Source organism: Protobothrops mucrosquamatus, unplaced genomic scaffold, assembly GCF_001527695.2.
Source record: "Protobothrops mucrosquamatus isolate PMUCROS unplaced genomic scaffold, P.Mucros_1.0 scaffold739, whole genome shotgun sequence".
Taxonomy (NCBI): Eukaryota; Metazoa; Chordata; class Lepidosauria; order Squamata; family Viperidae; genus Protobothrops; species Protobothrops mucrosquamatus.
This window is the reverse complement of record NW_015387012.1, coordinates 164,276-181,935: the sequence shown is the minus strand read 5'-3', so window position 1 is coordinate 181,935 and position 17,660 is coordinate 164,276. Positions and strand designations below refer to the sequence as shown.

The 17,660-nt window shown below is 42.8% G+C and overlaps 1 protein-coding gene across 1 annotated transcript in view; it reads left to right on the top strand.

Moving 5' to 3' along the window:
• Window positions 1-2,873: 2,873 nt before the first annotated feature.
• The window catches only part of LOC107289646 (alpha-2-macroglobulin-like), an 89,538-nt gene continuing 74,751 nt past the window's right edge, over window positions 2,874-17,660 (top strand). Inside the window, exons 1-5 of the mRNA XM_029284586.1 lie at window positions 2,874-2,968; window positions 7,225-7,411; window positions 7,534-7,717; window positions 10,370-10,422; window positions 11,558-11,578. Of these exons, the coding sequence (XP_029140419.1) occupies window positions 2,874-2,968; window positions 7,225-7,411; window positions 7,534-7,717; window positions 10,370-10,422; window positions 11,558-11,578 (540 nt within the window). The remainder of the gene's footprint in view (window positions 2,969-7,224; window positions 7,412-7,533; window positions 7,718-10,369; window positions 10,423-11,557; window positions 11,579-17,660) is intronic.

The following is a 17,660-nucleotide window of genomic DNA, read 5'->3' as shown; positions in this document are numbered from 1 at the left end:
GAAATTCCTCCTTAGTTCCAGGTTGCTTCTCTCCTTGATTAGTTTCCATCTGTTATTTCTTGTCCTGCCCTCAGGTGCTTTGGAGAATAGCTTGACTCCCTCTTCTTTATGGCAGCCCCTGAGATATTGGAACACTGCCATCACGTCCCCCCTCGTCCTTCTCTTCATTAAACTAGACATACCCAATTCCAGCAACCGTTCCTTATATGCTTTAGCCTCCAGTCCCCTAATCATCTTTGTTGCTCTTCTCTGTACTCTTTTTAGAGTCTCAACATCTTTTTTACATCGTGGTGACCAAAACTGGATGCAGTATTCCAAGTGTGGCCTTACCAAGGCATTGTAAAGTGGTATTAATACTTCACGTGATCTTGATTCTATCCCTCTGTTAATACAACCTAGCACTGTGTTGGCTTTTTTGGCAGCTGCACCACATGGCTGACTCATATTTAGGTGATTGTCCACTATGACTCCAAGATCCCTCTCACAGTTGCTACTATTGAGCAAGGTACCAGGAAGTGGTCATTCTGTTCTCTCTGAACTTCTCAGACTGCACCTTGAACAGTATGTCTGGATCTGGTAGCCACAATAAAAGGAAGGTGTGGGGGGAATTGGAAAGAGTTTAGAAAAGATGGGTGAAGATGATGGTGGTGGTGGGTGTTGTGTCCTGAGCCTGCTAGAGCAGAAAGCAAGCTCAGAATTGTTGCAAACGGTCCCAGGCAAATGAAAAGCTGCCCGGGACCAGACAGAGCGGCACCAGCCTTGTGCGCATGCGCAAGGCGTGAAAATTGTCAGTTCCTATTGGTTAACACTGTCAGGGTCTCAGGCCCTATAAAAAGGACTGCGTGCCTTTTGTTGCTTTGCTTGGTTGTAGGAGAAGTTTAATAAAGAACTTGTTGCTTCACCATGTGTCTTCGTCAATTGCCAACGAACGGAATACACAAAAGTGGGGATATTTGAAGACTGTGTAGGACAGGGGTAGGGAACCTTGGCTCTTTTATGACTTGTGGACTTCAACTCCCAGAATTCCTGAGTCAGCATGGCTGGTTCCTTTCCCCTAGTGTAGGAAGTCAGCACACGCGCGCACGCACGCACACACACACACACACACAAGAATGAAATACTTTGGGGAATATTAAAAAAGGGCAGAATATTATATTTCTCCAAAAGGATAAATGGGAAAAGAGGTAGAAAAAAGGAAGAAACCAACCCCCCTCCCAGTGGAGACTTCTTGATCAAGCAGCACTTTATTTGATCAAATCAAGCAACTGGGTGGCCAACAATCTGGAACGCTGGCAGAATTACGTCCAGAAGTGCCAGACCTTAGAAAGTTAGTAGCATTACTTTATAAACCTTGTTAGCCAATGAAAATCAGACAACAGAGTCATTTACATCATAAAGAAGACATCAATCATTCCTGTACACTCCCTTATTCCCTCCTTCAGTACATCCCAACCATATACATGATTCTCACGCCTGCATGAGATTTCCCTGGTGCAAAAGCCGATTACAAAAAGCAAGAAAGCAACAGACCAGTGGTGGCAAACCTTTTAGAGACCGAGTGCCCATACTGCCACCCAAAACCCACTTATGTATCGCCGGGTGCCGGGTGGGTGCAGCCTCTAGACCAGCGGGCCACGGAAATGGCTGGCTGGTGCATGCATGTCTGGGTGCGCATTTCCCCCCCCCACTCGCGATAGCGCCTGTGGCCCTGTTTGTGCATGTGCATGGGTGCAAATGGAATGCTAGCGCAGGGCGGGTGTCCGCAGCCCGTTTGCACACGTGCTGCTAGCCCGGGCGGTTTGCGTGGCCTGTTTGTGCATGTGCGAATGAGCTGCTAGCCGCCGTGGGGGGTGCGCAGCCATTCGCACATGCGCATGAGCATGGCACCAGCACATGCCACATGCATGAATGGGGCTGCTAGTGCCGCACCAGTGTACGCGGCCTTGTTTGGGTCCACACGCACGCACACACACCAATTTTGAAGCTGCTCTCCTTCCCTCCTTTCCTGGAGCCCAGAAAGGTTGGAGACCTCTGGCTTAGGGAATGTCAATGTCAGTGTTCTTCTGCTTATAAGGGCTTCGGGTGTGGGTGTGTCGAGTGAGGGTCTTTTGATGGGTCTTTATAAGTTCTGTTATATGCTTCCCAGAGTCACTTTGTGTGAAATGGTGGCCATATAAATTTGAGAAACAACACTGAAATAAATAAAGGCTTGGTTTCCAGATCTTCCACCATCTTGGTAGTTCTCTTGCACTTCCCCCCAATTTTCCAGCATCCTTTTTCAACTATGGCGCTCAGAATCTTCTTAGTAAAATGGATTTTTTTTTCTTTTTAAGCACCCAGGATGTTGTCCCAGGAAATGCTGGGTTTTGTTTTTTGTTTTTGGCATGGTGCGTTAATGCTAATTAAGCACACAAGATGTGTAAATCTTTTTGAAATCTTTGCTTTGCGAAAAAAGAGTCACTTGGGATTAAAGTTTCCAAACCAAGCCTGGAGATTTGTTCTAAGGCCGTGGGTTTTAAAGGGTTACAGTTGGAAAATCATGACATCGGTTAGTGGATACAGAAAGTGAGCATTGTGGCTGCTAGGCAAATATGAGCTGGTTGGAAGATAACTTACGGAGCCAGTTTCGCTAACTTTCAATCATAAGGCACAGCACCACTGGAAAACAATTTGGCAATTGAGTTATCTCAACTTAATCCTCTTCCTTCTCAGCAACCAGGAAGATCAATTAATGCAAACAGAATTGGCTGTTGCAATCTGTTCCAGCCCATTTCTTATCTTCTCTGTTTGCAGATAGACAGTATAAGTAGCAGCAGCTATAGGGAGAATGATCAGGGGCCTTGGCTTTGCACACCACCAGACATCCAAAAACCATGGGGAAGGGATGGATCTGGGAGGTACCCAGCCTCTCCCTGCTGCTGGTGGTGATTCTTCTTCCTCGGACTTCCTTGGCTAATTACACCGAACCGTAAGATGCTTGTTGGACCTTCTTGTCTTCCTTCTTTCCTCATCAGTTCTCCACTTGCAGCTTTGTCCTTCCTTCTTCTTCTTTGCGGGTTTGCAAGTAGGAAATTCACCCACTCAACAGAGGAGTCATTGTATGGCTGCTGCCCCAGTATGGCAACAGCTGGCTTTGTATGGCTCAGAGGTTTAGAAAAATCAATTGGAGACCCATCCACAAACTCTGAGGCCAGAGGAAGCAAACCTAGCATTCTCATGAGTAATAATAATAATAATAATAATAATAATAATAATAATAATAATAATAATAATAATAATAATAATAATAATAATAATAATAATAATAATAATAATAAAGTTGGAAGGGACCTTGGAGGTCATCGAGTCCAACCCCCTGCTCAGGCCGGAAACCCTACACCATTTCGGACAAATGGCTGTCCAGTGTCTTCTTAAAAACTTCCAGTGTTGGAGCATTCACCGCTTCTGGAGGCAGGTTGTTCCACTGGTTAATTGTTCTAACTGTCAGAAAGTTTCTCCTTAGTTCTAGGTTGCTTCTCTCCTTGATCAGTTTCCATCCGTTGCTTCTTGTCCAGCCTTCAGGCGCTTTGGAGAATAGCTTGACTCCCTCTTCTTTGTGGCAGCCCCTGAGATACTGGAAGACTGCTATCATGTCCCCCCTCGTCCTTCTCTTTGTTAAACTAGACATGCCCAATTCCAGCAACCGTTCCTTATATGCTTTAGCCTCCAGTCCCCTAATCATCTTTGTTGCTCTTCTCTGTGCTCTTTCTAGAGAGTCTTTGTAGGCCATCAAAAGCTAGTTAGAGGAACTAGGATTTGTTTCATTAGATGAAACAAACATTCCGGATGGGTTTGCCACGGCTATGCAATGCTCTATATTCAAAGACAAAAAAACTGGGAGTGATGGGGTATTCATGCAGCTCTTATCTGCAACTCTTTAAAGCAGCCGTGTCTCTTTGCAAAATTCTGCTGTTGCAGACAGCACACTCCAAATCCCCTTTGGGCATTTCAATCCAGAATGCTTCACAATTGTCTTACCCGATAGGAATTTATTCCAGAGCCCAATGTGAGGAGGAAAATTCAGATTATGGACTATCACTACCCCTTATTTCTAGAAAATTGTGCTGGTCCCATTTTGTTGAATGTGACCAGACATGTACACAAACGGTAGCATAAAGATGATTTAATTAGGGCTCAGAAGTAATACTTTTCTGGGCTTCCAAAATTTATTGAATCATGGCTAATCAGGTAGATCCAAAATAACAAATTAAGGTGACAACATATCTTGGTTAATCTAATGCAGGTCCAAAATCCAGTTTAGTTACATTTTGCAAAGAGTTAATGATTCAAAAAAGTTTGATGGCCTTTTGCCCAGAACAGAGCAGAATGTTTTTTTTTAAAGATTTCAGGATTTTTTCCATGAAAACACATGGATCTTGTGACTAGAGAGTTTAGCTCTCTGGATTGTACAGGCAGTTAATTCAAAAATCATAAGATTTTTCATAGAATTGTGGGGGATCATGGTTTATATGAATGTTTTTTCCTCCCTAACATCAACCCTATCCTATACTTATGTGCATTATTCATTTGGATATTGGTATTCTTGGTTATTCTACTTTGTTCTGGGTAACCTCTGGAAGCTGTTGAAGTATAATATTGAAAAGGCTCCATCTCTCTCTCTCATTTATTAACCATACAGCTATGATTTCTGGCATCCATTTTATTTTCAAATAATAATCAATTCTGGCTTTTATACCTTTGCCTTGGGACAGATAAATCCACAGGCCATTTTATTTTATTCCCCAAGTGATGACTGATTGTAATAGAGCAATATCTTACTTTAATTCTGTTTGCAACAGACTTCTTGTCAAGGATGAAACTTTGGCAGCTACATGCCTCTGTGTTTAACAAGGGGGGGGAGGTATTACTTTTCAGTGGGTTAGATGGAGAAAAGAAACTTCTACATAAAAGCCTGAAACCTTTTCAAGGACACCATAACAGGCATGGGTTTGAAGCAGACGGTTCCCATAACAAAGTGAACTTGCTTATATGGACTACAAAAGATGTTGGGGGTTTGGCTGGGAAACGTATTGTTTAAGTCTATGAATTTGTGTTGGAACCTCATGGTTAGTTTTGCTTCGACTTTAGTTATACATCTTTACAGTTTTCTTGCAAAAATCAATTTACAAGTCCATGGCAAAAATTTAATCAAAGATCCAGTCCAACTAGATTTCATTTAGCATTTTTCAAAGCACCAGAAGGACAAGAAGCAATGGATCAAGGAGAGAAGCAACCTAGAACTAAAGAGAAATTTCCTAACAGTGAGAACAACCAATCAATAGAATGGCTTGCCTTCAGAAGTTGTGGATGCTCCATCACTGGAGGTTTTAAAGAAGAGACTGGACAACCATTTGTCCAGAATGGAATGGGGTCTCTTGCTTGTGCAGGAGATTGGATTAAAAGACCTCCACGGTATCTTCCAAGTCTGTTATTCTGTTAACCTCTGTTAAGTAGGGATTCCGGCTTCTGTTCCAGGACAGTAAGCTTTCAAAAGTCGTTTTCACAGACTATCATTTCATGAGATTTAATTCTCCTGCCCAGTTCCTTTCCATTCTCATGGAAGAATCAGGCCATTAGACCTGAAAGAATCAATCAGGCCATTAGACATTTAACTGGAGACAGATCGCCCTGTGCGTGTTGTTTCAAATTGGATAAGGTGAGTGGCTATTTTGACAAAAAGAGAGAACATTATTCCATTTAAATAAGAGAACAGGAATATCTTTTAGAGTCTAAAGAAAGTAATATGGAGAGATGCATTATGCACCATGTGGCACAAATATTGCTTCTTGATTTAAACAGGTTTGGTTGGTTTAGGGTAAAAAAAAGTCCACCAAATCTATTTGCCCAGGTGCAATGGTATTGAGAGAAGAAGCGGTGATTTTTTTTCTTGCAAACTGCCAACATTTCTCAAGAAACAAGAAATATCAATATATCTAGCCATTAAGAGCCTTCCTTCCTGACTTCCGGCTTGCCGACGTGGCTGCCATGGATGTCTGGAAGGCGAGCTCCGTCTTTGGTCATTTAAAACTTGGAAGTAAAAATATTAACAGTTGAATTTGAACACTGATTTGCTTATAAAGGCTAAATGTAAAGGTAATTAATATATATATATATATATATATATAAGCTAAAAATTTATTGATGAATATAATAAATATGTTCTTATTTAGCGGTAATAAAAATTACTAATTTAAATATGAGATAGTAGATATTAAGAGAAGAAGAGAGGAAGTATTAAATGTTGAAATAAGAGAAACTTTGGTTACTGAATTTAAGATATTTGGAAATTACCAGAAAACAAGAATATTATATTGTATTATTAATTGGTTGATGTAAGATGGTGAGATTCAGATAGACAAGACATGTATCCTGAACATTAGATTTTGTGATGAATTGTGATAAAGGGAATTGGGATTATTTAAAACTTGGAAATTATAAATATTAAATGTTAAATTTAAATATTAATTGGAAACTAAAAATTGGGAAAAACTAATCAGGACATTGATTGTCTAAAAAGATTGAATGTTAAAACAACTAGGATATGTATAAACAAAAATGGATAAATGTAAGAAAGTTATTTGTATTTAATTGATATAATAAGAATTGTATTAATTTAAATACGAGACAGTAAATACCAAGGGGAAAAGAGAGAAAATATTTAATATAATATAATAATATTATATTAATAATAATGAGATCTGTACTAAAGATATTTGTATGTTATTGAATAATTGACCAGCTCAGCCGCCATGTTGCTTTTCAAATATTTAAATGTGAAATTAGAAAATCAATAAAAGTTTTTGCATAAAAGAGCCTTCCTTCCTTCCTTCCTTCCTTCCTTCCTTCCTTCCTTCCTTCCTTTCCTTTCCTTTCCTTTCTTTCCTTCCCCCTCCTTCCTTCCTTCCTTCCTTTCCTTCCCTCCCTCTTCCTTCCTTTCCCCTTCCTTCCTTCCTTCCTTCCTTCCTTCCTTCCTTTCCTTCCTTTCCTTCCTTCCTTCCTTCCTTCCTTCCCCCTTCCTTCCTTCCTTCCTTCCTTCCTTCCTTCCTTCCTTCCTTCCTTCCTTCCTTCCTTCAAGGAAATTATTTTAGCTGCAGGGGTGGTGACTTTCTGTAGTGAAACCTACCCTAGTCACAGGGCATCCATGTCACTCACTTGATAAATCCTTTTGCCTTTCCTGCCTTCCAGGCAATACTTGATCCTGGTGCCCTCTGTGATCCACACACAGACCTCTGAGAAGGTTTGTGTCCAGATGCTCCATTTCAACGAGACCTTGACTTTGAGCATCACCATGGAATTTGAGGACAAGAACATAAGCTTGACTGAAGTGAACATGATGGTTGAGAAGGATATCTTCCAATGTATTTCCTTCCAGGTAGGAGTTCCGTGTTTTTTTTTGCCCCCATGATTACTGGCAAGGGTCCAGGAAGTAAAGCAAGAGGTTATAGATAGGAACTGCGAAGAAGCCTCACACTGTTACATTTGTTTCTTCTCCAGCTTCCCAAGTTGAATCATTCCTCAAGGTATCCCAGCCCTACAGACCCTCCCAAGGTCCTTCTCAGGGTGGCACTGAAGGGAAAAAGTTTGAACGTGACACAACAAGAACTGGTCGTGGTCAGAAACCCAAGTGACCTACTCTTTGTTCAGACAGACAAGCCCATCTACAAGGCAGGACAGGAAGGTAAGTGAGGTCCTCCAAGTGGAGAAATTGTAGAGGTAGAGGTATGAACACAACTGGGATCAGAATTGCCATTTCTGAGCAACTTAATTGAGTCATGCCTGATTTTACCATCTTTTTTTTTGCCATGGTTCTTAAGTGAATCACTTAATCTTCGAGTTATGAATGTAATAGAGCAGACATGTCAAACACAAGGCCTGGGGGCCGGATGCAGCCCATGAAGTGGTTTCATGTGGCCCGCGAAGCCATCCTGGAAACAGTGAGGGAACAGCCCCCACTGCCTTGGCCCTGGCACAGGCCAGCCAGGAGCCAATATACAATTTTGCAGTGGCCATCAATGCTGAAACGCATTCAGTCTTAGCTCCACAAGGCTGTCTGGAAACAGTGAGGAACCAGCCCTGCGTGTCAGCCCCGCCCCCTAGGTGCATGCTGGGGAGGTGTCACCCTTTGTGAGGAATGGAGAAATGCACCATCGCCTGGAAGTGGCCAGCAAATGGCCCTCGCTTACGTCACATATCCGGCTTGATGGGCTATGGTGGATGCAGCCCTCAATGAAATTGAGTTTGACACCCCTGTAATAGAGCCTGCCAATTACATTCGTAATCTGAGGATTCGTTTGATCGAATCATGTTAAATGAATGTGATGACTCCCTGCTTTCTCCAATGCATTCGCTAATTGAATGTGAAGGTTGCTAAATGCATGTGAGGTATCTCAAGGTGAGGAAGACTATGGGGGCCTGGTGCTGGAGCAGGCCACCCAAAGTCTCCCCCGGTCCACTGAGATACCTCACGCTCCCCTGGGGTCCCCACAATTGCTTCCCCCCCATCCTGCCCTGCCGGGTCTCCACAGACTGGGCCTGCTTTGTAGCATCCCATAATCCACTTACTCCTCCCCACCCCATTTCCCATGGCTTTACTGAAATAGGCAGGGAGCATGTTGCAGCGTCTCTACGATCAGTCATAAAGGCGAATGACCACTGTGTGGCAGTTTGCTTTTTAAGATGGTTAATAGGCAATTTCTGACAGCAATTAGAAAGTGAGGCTTGCAAACTTAGTGTCCTTTAAAAGGCTTCATTGAGATTGCAAAGATAGCTGATCCCTTTGTCTCTGGGCACTCCAGTTTGTGGGAAACCACTGTTCTGCTAAGAGTAGCCATCTGGAACACATGTGGGCAATCTCCTGTCCTCTCCTTATCCAGAGGGGTTCTAAGGAACTGGTAAACTTACTTGGTCTTTGTTGCTGTGGTTGATTCCACTTTTGCAGAGATATTTTCAATTTGCCATACCTCCCCCAAGAAGTCTGCACTGGTTGCTACTAGGTTTTGGAGGCCAATTCAAAGCCCTGAATGCCTTGGCCCCCAGTTACTGGGAGAACTGCCTCTCTGAACAAATCTGTCTGTGAGAGATGGTAGACAGGTTTGAAAAGGAATGGAGAAGGCAGTCAAAAAGGATCACTACCGTGTTTCCCTGAAAATAAGACTTTTTTTTTCCTCCAAAAGAGGCACCAGATCTTATTTTTTGGGTGTGTGCATGTCTTTTTCACTCACCTCTGGCACTGACAGCTCCGCCCAGCTGACCCACTTCTTCTGGGACAGAAGGAGCAGCTTCATTCTGCAGCTGAGAATGGAGCTCCAGCCTGTATTTTGCAGTCAAAGGCTTTCCTGGAAGGCCACTGCAGCTGAGCACTGAGCTATGGATTCAATCCCATAGCTCGGTGCTCGGCTGCAGAGGCCTTGCAGAACCGAACTATGGATTGAATCCATAGCTCAGTTCTTGGTGCAATGAGAAAGGCCTCTGATTGCAAAATGCAGGCTTGGGGACGCCGCAGAAGAAGTGGCTGCAAGGAAGTGGGTGCAGGACGTGTGGGGCAGCTCCACCCCCTGGACCCCCGCCCTAGCTTGATTTTTAGATGTTTATCTTGCCCCCAAACTAGGGCTTATTTTTGGGGTAGGGGTTATATTAGGCCCACCCCCAAAAATCAAGCTAGGGCTTATTTTCGGGGTAGGTCTTTCAGGGAAACACAGTAAGAGCATGAAAACAGGCCCTTTTCTATGGATACCACTAATGCAGCAATTGCTTACCCCCAGAGGACCAGATCATCTCCAATAATTTTTAAGCCTATGTTGAAGATTATTTATTTATTTTATTCAATTTCTGGGGATCTGTGCAGGTTTTTAAAATCTGAATGCTTTAATGGATGGCTCGTCACATCCAGTATTTCTATGCAACAACTACAGTAGTATTCAGCCAGTAGATGGCAGTATTTACAAGTTTGGATCTAGGCTATATGTGATCTTTTGTTCTGAGTAGAGTTTCTTGTTTCCTGTTACAGGATATAGTTGAGCAGTAAAGCACATGGTGACTGTACTCTTTATTTGCTCTATGTGGTGCTTTATATAAACAGAATTTCTGATATGAGTCAATAAATCAAATAAACCCCTCCCTTGGTGCCAGTCACTCTTCCAATTCCATTCTGGCTTGATCTTGTACCCATTCGAGGTCAGAATAGATGACTTCTCCCTTCATTCCAAGTCTAAAAATGGGTGATAGAAATACCTAGGAGGAATCTGGGGCTACTATGGTTATAAAGCTCAAGCTGGGCTCCAGATACCTATCTACGTGGCCACAAACCCAATACTATTTCTTCCTTTCACAGTGAAGATTCGCATCGTTTGTCTGCATGAAGACTTTCGCCCCGCAAATAAGAAGGTAGGCTGTGACAGAGTACAATGGCTACTCACTCCCTTCCTTGGAAGGCTACAGTCGTCGCTAAAGCTTCACCTTGGCATAATAAGAAAATATACCTTTGCTATGTTCATGTAATTCCTGCAGGCAAGGATAGTAAAATAATGTCAAGATGGCATCTAGGCACATGAGCACATCCTGGTCTACAATAATATCATGAACTTGCATGCTCACCTTACGCTCACATAAGCACAATGATCTTCCTTGTCTGTAAAAGCCACAATGGGCATCAAAATGACATGTCTGTCACAAACATGCCATACATGTGACACAAACTGAGTTCTTTAGTTTGTGTTCCCTCTTCCATTAATTATTTGTTAGTTTTGTGCCATGCCTTTTGTCCAGGAGATCAAGGTGGCTCTTTTCTCCCCTTTTCCCCTCAACGGCGATCCTGTAAGTATCACAGAATAACAGAGTTGGAAGGGACCTTGAAGAACTTCTAATTCAATGCCCTGATCAAGTAGGAAACCCTATACCAGGGGTAGGCAACCTTGGCTCTTTTATGACTCGTGGACTTCAACTCCCAGAATTCCTGAGCCAGCATGGCTCAGCTTGGAAACCTCTCCCTTTCCCCTCAGCATGGCTGGCTCAGGAATTCTGGGAGTTGAAGTCCATGAGTCCAAATGGCTGTCCAGTCTCTTCTTAAAAACCTCCAGTGATGGCGCATCCACAACTTCTGAAAGCAAGCCATTCCACTGATTAATTGTTCTCATTGTCAGGAAATTTCCCCTTAGATCTAGGTTGCTTCTCTCTTGGATTAGTTTCCACCTATTGCTTCTTGTTCTGCCTTCAGGTGCTTTGGAGAATAGGTTACGTACCCAATTCCTGCAACTGTTCTTCATTAATTTGATTCTCCAGTCCCCTAACCATCTTTGGAACTTATCCAAACTCTCCCAGAACTTTCCACGTCTGAGGAGGACCAGGATTTGGCTTCCCTGGTCCTACTGCAACAAATTCCCCGCTGCCCCACAAACAGCAGGGATTACCCGTAATCTTATATATCCATATTTCCTCTCTGTGTATGCATGTGTATAAGATTATAATTTGTTGTAGTCTTGTAATTTCTGATTTTTCTCTCTCTTGCTTTTATTTCTGTCAGATTCCTTTAATTTACATCCAGGTAAGTACTTATTTTTTTCTCTTACCATAATAACAAGATGGCTGCTACACCCCCAAATCATGTTTGTTGGTATCAAAACTGCACAATGTTCAGCATAATTCAAGCTTAATCTCCTCCTTAATGTCATCATTCACAACTTTTCAGATTTTATTTTCTTTCGTTTAAGAAGGAGAACCAACAAATGTTATGGAACACATTGAAGGAAGAGATGCAGTTTGGGCATGATAGAATTATAGTTAATATGCGAATTAGTTGGAACACACGGATATAGCCAGCGCTTGTTGGACCGTGCGCTGTGTACTTTATTTTATTTAAGAAATTCTGGAAAATGAGCCAATTGCCAGAAATTGGAAGAGGGCAAATCTAGACAGCATACTAAAAAGCAGAGACATCGCCTTGCCAACAAAAGTGCATATAGTCAAGGCCATGATTTTCCCAGTTGCAATGTATGGCTATGAAAGTTGGACCATAAGAAAGGCTGAGCAACAAAGAATTGAGGCCTTTGAACTATGGTGCTGGAGAAGACTCCTGCAAGTTCCCTGGACTGCAAGGCAATCAAACCAGTCAGTTCTAGAGAAGATCAACCCTGACTGCTCTTTAGAAGGCCAGATCCTGAAGTTGAAACTCAAATACTTTGGCCACCTAATGAGAAGGAAGGACTCACTGGAGAAGAGCCTAATGCTGGGAAAGATTGAGGGCAATAGAAGAAGAGGACGACAGAGAATGAGGTGGCTGGATGAAGTCACTGAAGCAGTAGGGTGAGTTTAAATGGGCTCCAGAAGATGGTAGAGGACAGGAAGGCCTGGAGGAATGTCCATGGGGTCATGATGGGTCGGACACGACTTCGCAACTAACAATAACAAACAAAATATCTACTTCTTCAGGAAGAGGAAAAGACAGACCAATCAATTTGGTATCAAAATTGACAACAAAGTTTCTGGAAATGCACTAGTATATAAGCCAAAATAAGATATATGTATACATGCATGCCTGTGAAGATTCTACAGTAGGTCATAAAAATGATTTTATGCCCCTTGAAAACAGTGCAATAATTTACCAGAGGTCAGCATGAATTTATCAACAACTCTTGTCAGATTATATTTATCTTTATATTAAGTAACTTTTTCAGTAGATAGTGGTAATGCAACAGATATAATATGACTTGATTTCAGCAACACATTTGACAAAGTACCCTATGGCATTCTGATTTACAAGCTAATAAAACATGAGCAGTTGGATAGGACAGTCCATTTCAAATATCCAAATGAGGGAGCTACAGAATAAGGCTATTTAAGGAGTCATAATCTTAGGTTTCCAGAAGGCTAATTCCAGTTCAATAACAGAATAATAGCATTGGGGGGACCTTGGAGCTCTTCTAGTCCAGGGGTAGGGAACCTTGGCTCTTTTATGACTTGTGGACTTCAATACCCAGAATTCCTGAACCAGCCATGCTGACTCAGGAATTCTGGGAGTTGAAGTCCACAAGTCATAAAAAAGCCAAAGTTTCCTACCCCTGTTCTAGTCCAACCCCCTACTCAAGCAGGAAACCTTATACCAAGGGTGTCAAACTCACAATGTCACGTGACGTGTCGCGACGTATCACAAGTTTTTTTCCATTGCCAGCAATGGGGTGGGCGCGGTTTCAGCATGACGCATCCGGCCCATGGGCCGGCAGTTTGACACCCCTGCCTTATACTACTTCAGAAAAATGGTGGTCCAATTTTTTTCTTAAAGAGACATTTCACAAAACTTTTTAAGAATAAAGGAACATCTTTATTGGTAGTGGATATTCCCTGAGTATAAGCCTGTCGTGCTCATCCTGGAATCCCATTCCTTTAAGCTGCTCTATGACACTTTCTGGAAGTTAATAATAATAATACCAAAGTGATCACTTGAGGGCACCATTATCATGGGCATAACAGACAATTTGGAAGTTCTCCTGCACTAGGCCTATCATTAGCCAGGTAGCCACTGGCTATGATGTTATGCTAGTAAGGATAACGGATGGTATTTTGTTATATCTTCCAGGAAATCTAAGTATTTTGGCTGGCCTTGAATTTGTTTCCCCATCATGCTATCGTATCAGAGCATGAACTCTAAGTCATTGGGACTTAAGCATTGACCTTAAGTCAATGGGACTTAATGAGTGGGCAAAAATACTAAGTCATTTAGCAATACCAATGCATTTTCCTGTGGAAATGAAGAAATTTGGGGAAGGGAGACAATAACCAGAGAAGACTTTTATCTGGAAGGTTGTGAACTCAGCTCAGCTCAATGCTTTTGTTTTTTAAGACATTGAATATATATTTTTATGATTTGAATTAAAGTTTAATTTCTAGTTTATTGTACGAGTATATATATATATTTTTAGGGATGCTTCAGAATTTGATTTTCTTCTCCAGAATGCAAGGTGATACAATCTGCTCAGGTTGCAGGCACCATTCGTCCCTTAGGTTATCTAGAGCAAATAGATTTTTTTTATATGATTTACTACGGGTGCAGAAGTAGGGAGAACAAAGTGTTAAATATTAACCAACATTGCAATTTTTTTAACCAAGAGATATGGGCAGAAGTACTTTTTTTTGGCGGGGGGAGAGGCGTACTTCACTATTCTGATTGGGGTGAAATGGGATTTCCAAATCCACCCTCAATATCAGTTAATGATTGAGTGAAAGGGTTTCAAAAGAAAGAATTTAAATTTGAATTAGGTTCTTGGAACTTGGCAACGACAGTTCATTGCTTTAGAATAGAATAGAGCTGGAAGGGACCTTGGAGGTCTTCTAGTCCAGCCCCCTGCTCAAGCAGGAGAACCTATACCATCTCAGACAGGTGATTGTCCAGTCTCTTCTTAAAAATTTCCAGTGATGGAGTGCCCACGATTTCTGGGGGTAAGCTGTTCCACTGGTTGATTGTCCTCACTTTCAGGAAGTTTCTCCTTAATTCCAGGTTGCTTCTCTCTTTGATCAGTTTCCAACCGTTGCTTCTCGTCTTTCCCTCTGGTGCTCTAGTGAACAACCTGACCCCCTCTTCTTTGTGGCAGCCCTCAGATACTGGAACATTTCTATCATGTCTCCCCTATTTCTTCTTTTCTTTAGATTAGCCAAACCCAAGTCCCGCAGCCGTTCTTCGTATGTTTTGGTCTCCAGGCCCTTGATCATCTTAGTTGCTCTTCTCTGAATTTTTTCCAAACTCTTTTTTGTGATATGGTGACCAAAATTGGCTGCAGAAAAGAAAAGCGCAAAGAAATTCCAGTTTCTTTTAGAAGGTCCTCAATAGTTTAATGTAGCTTTCCCCAAATTGGAGTAGAATTGAACTAAACCTGCCAGTGAGTCCTGGACTGATTGCCCAGGTAACATTCTTAGCAATTGTGCTTAAATAAGTTGCTATGGTCTTCTTCCAGATTTTTTTTTTTTAATTCTTGGTCCACTTTAAGCTGGTGATTTTCCATTTAGAAACTAATCTGGTCCAAACCTGGACAGGTCCAGGTAGTGTTCTTGGCAGCAATAGGGATATGATTTCCTGGAAACTTTTTCAGACGTCTCAGTCTAATTTATAGGTCTAAGATTTCCTAGGCATTTTCTATCAAGATAATAGCCATTTCCAACCCGGCTAACATCAGAAATAACAAAAGTGGTTTGCCACTCCTGTGCTCCAGCTGCTTTTTTTGACTTTTTAGTCCAGTGGGATTTCCTAGTGGTCTCCCATTTATGTATTTTTTTTTTGTTGGATGAGTGGCCATGTAAATTTGATAACAAACAAACAAACACATAAGTAACCAACTAACCAGTCCAAATATTCCATAGCTCAGTGTTTCTCAATCTTGACAATGTTAAGATGTGTGGACTTCAACTCCTAGAGTTGGCTGGCTGGGGAATTCTGGGAGTTGAAGTCCATACATCTTAAAGTTGCTAAGTTTCAGAAACACAGTCTTGCCTTCTCAAGAAAGGTTCACTTCTCATCTGTGTGATGATTGCCCCACTCATCTATACCAGGGGTCTTCAAACTTGGCCCTTTTATGACTTGTGGACTTCAACTCCCAGAATTCCTCAGCCAAGCACTCTGGCTGAGGAATTCTGGGAGTTGAAGTCCACAAGTCATAAAAGAGCCAAGTTTCAAGACCCCTGAAGACTGCAAAACCTGTTATTGCCCCACTGGGAAAGATTGAGGGCAATAGAAGAAGAGGACGACAGAGAATGAGGTGGCTGGATGGAGTCACTGAAGCAGCAGGCGTGAGCTTAAATGGACTCCAGAAGATGGTAGAGGACAGGAAGGCCTGGAGGAACCTTGTCCATGGGGTCGCAATTAACAACAACAAAAAAAACTGCTTTTAAGCTCCCCCCCCCCCCCGCCAGCAACCTGAGATACCTAATATGTTTCATTTTACAACTGGGCCATTCTCTGTTTTCTGTCTCTATTGTGAAAGCAAGAGAGAAATGTCATTGACCAGATAAAGTTCTCTGATAAGATTGATTGCAAATTGGCTTGAAAACTGGGGAAAGAGGCCAACGGGCTATCAGAGGGAAGTGATGCTTTCTGTTTTCCTGCTAGGGATGTGCAGATGACAAAAGTTTGCATGTTTTTTTTTTAAAATGAGTCAATTGGTTTTGATAGAATGAAGGCAGAGTGGTGGATCCAAGGAGATTTGAAAACAGAATAATTTTTTTACTTGTTTTTGAAAAAATGAGGTTTTTTTCCAAATGCTTTGCCTGTTGTTGTGAAATCTGTTTTTTACTTACACACTCACCCACCCACCCTAATATAGACTAACTGCCTCACAGCTGGTCTGATTCCTACGGTTTTTAAAAAAAGGATTTGTTTTCCTAACTACTTGACTTTAGGAGATCTTGTGTAAGGGTTTCCAATGTTTTTAGCCCATGTTTTTGGAAGAAAATGACTAGGAAGTTGTTCTAAACCAGGAGCCTTCAAACTTGGCCCTTTTATGACTTGTGGACTTCAACTCCCAGAATTCCTCAGCCAGCGTGCCTGGCTGAGGAATTCTGGGAGTTGAAGTCCACAAGTCATAAAAGGGCCAGGTTTGAAGGCCCCTGTTCTAAACCAACTTCAGTTGGTGGGATGGCTTATCTACCCATGAAGCCCGAACTAGGGTTTTTTCCTTTTATCTCTGCAAGATATCTGTCTGTGAGCTTCTGTTCACCATTCCTACCAAGTTCCCTTCTCCGAGTACCGTACAATCCAAGTGAGGCACCAGCTTTTCAATTGAAAGCAGCTTAATTAGCAGAGATGGCTACACTGACTGTTTTGATAAAAGAAAAGAATATATTGCATCAGACCGGACGCAATTTGTGTTGGCAGGGGGGCAGAGGTCAACCTCGAGGCGCCTCACTTGTGGGGTACCACAGGGGTCGGTCCTCTTGCCTCTCCTGTTCAATATTTATATGAAGCCACTGGGTGAGATCATCCGTGGTTTTGGGGTGGAGTTTCATCAGTACGCAGATGACACCCAGCTGTACATCTCCACCCCGGACCACCCCAACGATGCCGCAGAAGTGATGTCCCGGTGCCTGGAGGCCGTGCGAGTCTGGATGGGGAGGAACAGGCTTTGACTCAACCCGTCCAAGAACGAGTGGCTGTGGTTTCCGGTGTCACGACATAGCCAGTTGGCTCCATCCCTGGCTATCGGGGGCGAGTCATTAGCCCCCGCGGAGAGGGCCCGCAACCTGGGCATCCTCCTGGATACTCGGCTGTCTTTAGACGACCATGTGACGGCTGTGGCCAGGGGGGCTTTTCATCAGGTTCGCCTGATATGCCAGTTGCGCCCCTTTCTGGATCGTGACGCTCTACGCATGGTCACTCAAGCCCTCGTTGTTTCCCGCCTGGACTATTGCAATGCTCTCTACATGGGGCTCCCCTTGAGGTGCACCTGGAGGCTCCAGCTAGTTCAGAATGCGGCCACGCGGGGGATCCTGGGGGCCTCTAGATACTCCCATGTAACACCTCTCCTGCGCGAGCTGCACTGGCTGCCTGTGGCCTTCCGGGTGCGCTTCAAGGTGTTAGTAACAACCTTTAAAGCGCTCCGTGGCAATGGACCTAGGTATTTGCAAGACCGCCTCCTACCAAACAC